Genomic DNA, 8,436 nt, shown 5'->3' on the forward strand with positions numbered 1-8,436 from the left:
AATATTTGGTTGCTTATTGAAGAATGTGTTAGTTGTTGTTGAGTTTTCATGTGAGCTGTCTTCGTAAATGTTAAGTTCGTGTACCTGCGTGTTTCTGAGCTTCGGGTCTGAAACTCTGCGCTCCTGTTTTTTGCGTCGTGTGCTCCGCCGTTTGGGACTTCGGCTCCCGAATGGCTTAGTTGTTTGCTAAGTCGATTGTACTCATGCGCTTGGGCATGTAACCCAAAATACAGCCCGATGGCAACCGCGTGCGTCCTCCAATGCTTCGTCCCCAACCTTACTACTGCTCCTGCCAGTCCCGGCTTTTAATCCACTGAGACTACCAGTGGTTTTGGTGTCCTGGACCGACCGTCCCTCAACCCGACCAAGGCGCGTCCGCGTCCCCGACCACGTCACCCGAGTATCGGAGCCGCAGGACTTGCCTAGGTGGAAGAACACCTATGGGTATAGGCATGGCGACCACGTAACCCATGTGCCGCCCGAAACGACCGAAGGGAAACCCTGATAGGTTGCGGCTCCGTCAACAGTGGGTCGCTTCCACACAGTAGGGTTAGGGATGATTACCTCTTCCTCACGCACATGAGCCCCGCTGGGGGGATCGGCGGGTCGGGTGGTCTGCCATGCGCTGCTCTGCCAAGTGTGTGTGGGCTCTGCCGATGCCGAGTGGCTCTGCCGCTTTGGGCTCTGCCGGTGAAGTGTGTGGCCCTGCCGTGTGTGGATAAGAGAATTATTCCGCCCTTCGATTGAGAAACCGTGCATGTTTTTCGTTGAGGATTGCAACAACTTTTTGAAGCTAAGCGTCGATATTATCATATCGAACACGCCTCATTGTGTAAGGGTCAATATGGAGCCAATGTTTATTAATGAGGTCGGAATATCGAAAAACTAAAAATTCTCAAAGTCTGTCGGTTAGAAGTTCAATAAGATTTAATTGTGAAACGATTCGATTGTGAAACCGTGCATGTTGGCACTTATTCGTGATGTATTTCAGAAACTTTTTGAAAGTTAGGGTCGAAAATATCATATGGAACACTCCACATTGTATTAGGGTCAATGTGGAACCAGTGTTTATTATAAGATCGGAATATGAAACACTTGAATTTCCCAAAGTCTCTCGGTTAGAAGTCTGTTGAATAGAATTCAATTATATTTAAATTTTAATTAGAGAATTATTCTCCCCTTCGATTGTGAAGCCGTGCATGTGGGCACTTATTCGTTGAGGATTGCAAAAACTTTTTGAAAGTTAGCATCGAAAATATCATATGGAACACGCCACATTGTGTTAGGGTCAATATGTAGCCAGTGTTTATTAATAAGGTCGGAATATCGAAACTCTCGAATTTCTCAAAATCTCTCGATTTGAAGTCTGTTAGTTAGAGTACAATAAGATTTAGTTCGAAAATAGAGAATAATTCTCCCCTTCGATTGAGAAACCGTGCATGTTTTTCGTTGAGGATTGCAACAACTTTTTGAAAATTAGCGTCAATATTATCATATGGAACACGCCACATTGCGTTAGGGTCAATTTGGAACCAGTGTTTATTAATGAGGTCGGAATATCGAAACACGTAAAATTCTCAAAGTCTGTCGGTTAGAAGTCTGTTAGTAAGAGTTCAATAAGATTTAGTTCGAAAATAGAGAATAATTCTCCCTTGGATTGTGAAACCGTGCATGTTAACACCTATTCGTGGAGTAATAAAAAAAAGTTCTGAACCGTTTAAGCCCAAATTTTTAGACAACATGCGTTGAGGTTCCAGCTCGGTTATTGTCTACTTTTAATGTTGATAGCTTATCTGCATTTGCGAATATATCACTTTTTTCGCGTTTCCCCGTGCCCCTACTGCTGCGCCCTCTACAGGCAGTCAGCTGAATCAAAGCATTTCCTGTCAAACATTAAAAAAAAATTGAAATAAGGAATTGGAGAAAAAAATTTTATTTTTTTGTTCAGGTTTAGTAAGTAAGTAACGAGGAATCAGCAGAAAGACGAGCAGATAGGCTTGAGAGAAAACGATTGAGAGTTAGACAGTCGCGTTCTGCAGCAATCGATTTGATTCACTCTCAAAATAATGAACGCGACAGGGCAAGGGTAGCTGAAGCGCGTTTACAGCTTGCAGAAGATCAGAACCTGCAATACAATCGTCTTGCATTCAGATATAATCCAACTATTGATTACAGCTCGAATCGAATGTCGTTATTGGACGAATGCATCAGGTCTGCATATACCTTCAGGCTCTCAAATTCAAAAACGAACCAAAAGGATTGTGTTGCGCTTCCGGGAAAGTGGAATTGCCTCAACTTGAAGCACCACCAGAGCCTCTGCACTCTCTATTCGCTGGATCTACTGCAGAATCGAAGCATTTCCTGTCGAACATTAGGAAATACAACTCTTGCTTTCAAATGACGTCATTTGGTGCGGAAATTATAACTGCACAATTCATGCCAACTTTTAAAATCAAAGGACAAATCTATCATAAAGCCGGTTCCCTGCTTTCGTTCCCAGACAGCGAACACAAATTTCTTCTTCTTGGTGATGATGGAAATGAAGTAGATGCACGTTATGGAATCAATACCTAAATACGCTGAAGAGGCACATTATTTCGCAGCTATAGAAGCTTTTTCACGAACGGAACAATTTGGTTCGTTTATTCAAAACAGCAATCGATATGATGCCTTCGGATACCCATAAAATTGTCATTCATGCAGACAAAACGCCTGCTGGAGAACATATCAGGAGATATAATGATCCAAATATAGACGAAGTGGCAATTGTCATAGTCGGGGATCAGTTTCAACCTCGAGATATTGTTCCCCATCGACGAAACGATCGATTGGTAAACGTCGCAGAAACTAACCGTTGTTACGATGCTTTGCAGTATCCACTAATCTTCTGGGATGGTGCCGATGGATACCATTTCAATGTGAAGATGGTAGATCCAGTCAATGGTGTAGAAACAAATAAAAAGTGCAGCGCGATGAACTTTTACTCATACAGGTTAATGGTTCGGAGGACCGATTGCAATCATATATTGAAATGTCGTCAGTTGTTTCATCAGTACATTGTCGATATGTATGCAAAAATTGAAACAGAACGTTTGCTGTTCCTCCGATTGAATCAGACGAAACTTCGGTCCGATGAATATATACATTTGCGGGATGCTGTGATGAATGACCGTAATACAACCAACGTTGGAAAGCTCACGATTTTGCCATCCTCATACATAGGTAGTCCACGCCACATGCAGGAATATGCTCAAGATGCCATGGCATATGTTCGTTGCTACGGCCGTCCAGACTTATTTATCACCTTCACATGCAATCCAGCTTGGGACGAGATAGTACAGCTGTTATTTCCTGGACAATCGTATAGGGATAGGCATGACATCACAGCCCGTGTTTTCAGACAAAAGCTCAAGTCACTGATGGATTTCATTGTGAAACATGGAGTTTTTGGATCTGTGCGGTGCTGGATGTATTCAGTAGAATGGCAGAAGAGAGGATTGCCGCATTCGCACATACTGATTTGGCTGTATGATAAAATTACAAGTACGTGAATAAAGGCAGCGATATGGCAGTTTTTGGTGTTCAGGCAGAAAATGGTGACAACAATACAGTACGAGTTGTCGATGAAATATCTCAATACCAGGCTGGAAGATACATAAGCAGCAACGAGGCTGCATGGAGAATTTTTTCGTTCCCCATTCATGAACGCTATCCAGCTTTAGTTCACTTGGCAGTCCATTTGGAGAATGGTCAACGTGTCTATTTCACAGAAAGAAATGTGCAAGAAAGAGTCCTGAATCCGGCAGCGACAACTCTGACTGCCTTCTTCACCTTATGCCAGGAAGATGATTTTGCCAGAACCTTGATGTATTCAGAAGTGCCCTCTTAACCATAATATGCCACAGAGAAACGTGGCAGGGTACAGCTAGTCGAATATAAATATCAGACGCGACGTTCTAAATTAACATACATTTTCATAATTTTTAATGATTTTTGAGAGCGAACACTAAAAAAATGACAGGCGCTTGTATACCATTGTTGACATTATCATTCGCCCAACAGCAAGATGTGAAATGTTATTCATGTATAATTGAAACCAGCGGTGTATCAGGCATCCTCTTATAGAAATATTTTAATGAGTCCTCCAGATATCCCACGTGTTCGGGGAAATTTTTATTCTTAAACATTTTCATGAAATCATTTATTCTAATTACAAGTTGATGTATTGTAAAAGACGTTGTGGATTTGGATTTGTTTTCTAATGACATAATTTTTGATGGCTCCGTGGACGTCTACTCCCAATGATTATAAAAATTGAATGGTCTTATCCTCTGAAAATTTTTAGACGATACGTTGAACTAATCCACTCAATGGTATATATTCAACTAGTCGATCATGGATGAGAAGGCAATATACCTTTGTATTCATCTCACTCGCAACACTTAGCTCTGTGGAAATTTTTACATCAATCGGTCCTGATTTTACAGACTCATTCTGGTATGAGAGATCAACAACAACGAAAGGAGCCTTCCTTATAAACTCCATGGGGGATAAAGTGCCCGTGGTTCTCGATTGCAGTAGCTCTCTTGGAATTTTGTATACATGTCGTACAAGTAGGCAAACCGATTCTCATTATATTTAATATTCAAATCCTCATAGGAATAGACTTCAGAATTTAGATATACTTTTGCATTTCTAAAATTGTTTGTAATTAGCTGTCCATTTAACGTAAATGCACTGACAGCAAAACGTGGGCGTTCAGATATGATGTGTTCCCTGTACCAATGTTGGATTAATATAACAATCCCAACGGCGGAATGCGAGTGGGAGAGTAGCTCCACTTTTTACTATATTAAACATTTTAATTTTAGCACTGTCACTTGGAAAGATGTGGGGGATCTTCCAACATATGTTATGTATAGCAATATTGTGTGTTTTTCCATCAACTATTTTAATACACATATCATCAGTGTTTTTTGTAAGCAAGAGAACGAGCTCATGTTTACAATTTAACACTACTTTCTTTTAGTCTTCAGCGAATCCCATCAACATTTTTAAAGGTACAGAAAAGCTGAAATGTCCTCCCGAAGGAATATTGTCTCCACCACTCCACCCGGCATTACGACAAAGAACTCCTTCCTGTTGACCGACTGAGAGAAAATTCTTAATAGTTGTTGTAATTCCAGTAAACCGGGTCCTATCCAATTCACACCCGTTCAACTCATATCTTATTTAATCAAGAAAATAGGCCATGCAATTATTTTTAAGCATCCCGGTAACTCCATTTGTCGAAGTCGTTCCTGTATTTGTGTCAATAATTTTGCTAAGTGTTCCCTCAAGTGGAGAAAATTTTTACATGGAAGAACATACAAATCTTGGTTCTGTATTGTGATGCGAACTTCATAATTTGGCTTGAAGTTTTGTTGATATGAATAATATATATGAAGTTATTTTTTAACAATGCTTTCATCATTGACAGGTTTATCTTGAGCATAAAAAATCTCATTCATTTGAATAATAGTTGTAAGTCTTATTTAATACTAGCGGCCCGTCCCGGCTTCGCACGGGCATTAAACATTACATTTAGATTTGCCAATTTTAACACATTCATAATAATAATAATAATATGACACATATTCATCCCTTATTTATTTATTTATTTTTTTTTTCAATTATTGAGGTCATAACCCTAAAAGAAAATACATTTATTTTGTTAGTGCTTCTCTGTAAACAATATTTGATGTTGTTTTATTTTGTGGCAGCAAAATATCTTGATTTTCAGGGGCTCCGACTCGCGATAGACCAACATACCATGACCATGACCATGAGTAAAACATTTATTTCGCAGATCGATCCCTACTAATTCGAATGTTTGGCCTTGGGACTTGTTAATTGTTAATGCGAAAGATGTTTTTACCGGAAATTGAAGCCGTTTAAATGGGATTGGCAGATCAGTTGGGATCATCGGTATCCTCGGTATATGAGCTAGTTGACCACTTGCTGGGCCAGTGATAATAGTTGCTACTATTAAATTGTCCTTTAACTCCTTAATAAGCAGCCTCGTCCCATTACACATGCTCGGAGGGTTTAAATTTCTTAAAAGCATGATTCCGATTTTTTACGTCAATTCATGGGGTGGCAGTCCAGAAGGGTTCAACGAATTTAAAAATTCCTGTGGATAATGGACTGCATCTTCAATATTCGTTACAGTGTCGATCGATTTGTATGTTTTTGTTTGGCCGGGGACTTTTTGAACAATCAGATTATTTATTTCATTGACAGTATCATTCTTAGGTGATACTATAGCCCGAGAACACAGCCAATGGAAGTCTCTTTCATGCAAATTCTCGATATCAGGGTAGACAGAATCTATTAAATTTTCCAAATTATGGAGTATTTGGCCTAGAGACTCATCCAGAAGAATGTCACAATGACCGCTTAAATTTGGAGTTTGAAAAATTCCTTCCCCAAGTTTTAGCAGTTGCTGTGGGAAATCGCTATCAGTGATTCCATGAAGACGAGCTCTCATATTTGTCCTTAATTTTAATGTTTCAATCGTAGTCCATATGGGAGACGATTTCAAGCATGCCTTGATGATATCTGCTCGCGTGCCTCTGTTAATAACGGGGAGAGTCTGTCGAAAATCTCCAGCAAATACAAAAGTAATCCCGCCCATGACTGCAGAGGAGTTCCTTAGATCCTGTAAGGTTCTGTTCACGGCCTCTATATGTGCTCTATGGCTCATCGTGCATTCGTCCCACATAATCAATGAGGCGTCTTGTAGTAATTTACCAATAGGTCCATTTTTGCGGATGGAACATGTTGATTGTTGTTCAAGATTGACGGATAGTGGAAGTTTAAAAGTAGAATGAGCAGTTTTGCCATCCTTCAAGAGAGTTGCAGCATTCATCACAGCATCCCGCAAATGGATATATTCCTCGGACCGAAGTTTCGTCTGATTCAATCTAAGAGGCCTGACAGTATATGCAGACCTGATGCATCCGGCCAATAACGACATTCGATTCGAGCTGTAATCAATAGTTGGATTATATCTGAATGCAAGACGATTGTATTGCAGGTTCTGATCTTCTGCAAGCTGTAAACGCGCTTCAGCTACCCTTGCCCTGTCGCGTTCATTATTTTGAGAGTGAATCAAATCGATTGCTGCAGAACGCGACTGTCTAACTCTCAATCGTTTTCTCTCAAGCCTATCTGCTCGTCTTTCTGCTGATTCAGTCTTTCGGATGGAGGCCCGTTCTTCGTCAGTTATATTTTTAATCTTACGTCTTTTTGCTTCTGTATTGCGAGTGCGACGACCCAAACTCGACTTCTTGGGTGGCATGACTTCGTTTCTTACTGAACCTGAACAAAAAAATAAAATTTTTATCTCCAATTCCTTATTTCAATATGTTTTAAATGTTTGACAGGAAATGCTTTGATTCAGCTGGCTGCCTGTAGAGGGCGGTAGGTGTAAGGTAGTTTTTTGATATTTTTTTAACACCTTGGATTACGTTATCGTAATTTTTTTTATAATGAAATATAGCCTATGTCACTCAGGAATGATGTAGCTTTCCAACAGTGAAAGAATTTTTCAAATCTGCCAAGTACTTTCGGAGCCTATTCAATTCATACAAACAAACAAACAATCAAACCTTTCCTCTTTATATAATAGTATAGATTAAATTCCAATGATTTTAAAAACAATTTTTTTTTAATGTGAGAGTCGGCTGTTAATTTGAAGGACCTCGTGTTGATGATGATGATTTTAAAGATGATGATGCTTTCACTTCAACTGTAGATTTAATAATATTATCAAAGGAGCTATGTAAACGTCTTTTTATTATAAATAATCATTCTGTTGATCGTAAGTGAAGACGAATTGATACAGTTTCTATAAGCAAATTAATTAATTCTCCGTTTTGATCAGTTATCCGTATTTCGAGTGTGCTTATTTCTCTGGTGTTGACAGGTAAATAAATCAAGTTTCAGGGTGTAATGTTCATTTTATATCCAGGCGGAACATTGATTTCAAATTCATGAAGCACATGATTTGGTTTATTCCCCTAACAATGTTACACTCCAATCTAACAGAATTTATTTTTAAAATATTTACAGGGCTATCCGAGATGTAAATTTCATTTTCATTTCTTAATTTACGCTTATTAAATCCAAATAATCGTCCAATTGATCGTTCATGATTAAAATATACTGTCTCTTTTTTAGTAACAACTTGAACTTGTAAAGTTTTGGTGTTACATTCAATTGTTACACTATTGTGAAGTTCACATTCATTGAGCTTATTAAAAATATATTTTATTATATCCTCAAACTCATATGAGCATATAGGTATTTCTATGACTTTGTTTCCAATATGAAATAGATTATTCCCCTTATCTACATTCGGTATAGAATTGAATGTATAAAAGTCGATTAGAG

General features: G+C 39.0%; 1 protein-coding gene across 1 annotated transcript; it reads right to left on the reverse strand.

Moving 5' to 3' along the window:
- Nucleotides 1-2,146: 2,146 nt before the first annotated feature.
- Nucleotides 2,147-8,128, reverse strand: LOC147643040 (uncharacterized). Its single transcript, XM_086837121.1, has 2 exons — nt 7,118-8,128; nt 2,147-7,028 (listed from the first exon to the last, which is right to left on the reverse strand). The coding sequence occupies exons 1-2, from the start codon at nt 7,135-7,137 to the stop codon at nt 6,119-6,121; spliced, it is 930 nt and encodes a 309-aa protein (XP_086693247.1). The 5' UTR covers nt 7,138-8,128; the 3' UTR covers nt 2,147-6,118.
- Between the last annotated feature and the right edge of the window lie 308 nt (nt 8,129-8,436).

The sequence above is a fragment of the Drosophila serrata genome, unplaced genomic scaffold (genome assembly GCF_035046125.1).
Source record: "Drosophila serrata isolate PLE 108 unplaced genomic scaffold, ASM3504612v1 contig_296, whole genome shotgun sequence".
Lineage (NCBI taxonomy): Eukaryota > Metazoa > Arthropoda > Insecta > Diptera > Drosophilidae > Drosophila > Drosophila serrata.

What these genes read in the sequence shown, in the direction of transcription:
- LOC147643040 (XM_086837121.1), bottom strand. Translation starts at nt 7,137, where the DNA reads ATGAACGCGACAGGGCAAGG. An exon ending in ATGAACGCGACAGGGCAAGG is followed by an intron (nt 7,029 to 7,117) that starts GTAGCTGAAGCG and finishes TATTGATTACAG; the next exon opens with CTCGAATCGAATGTCGTTAT.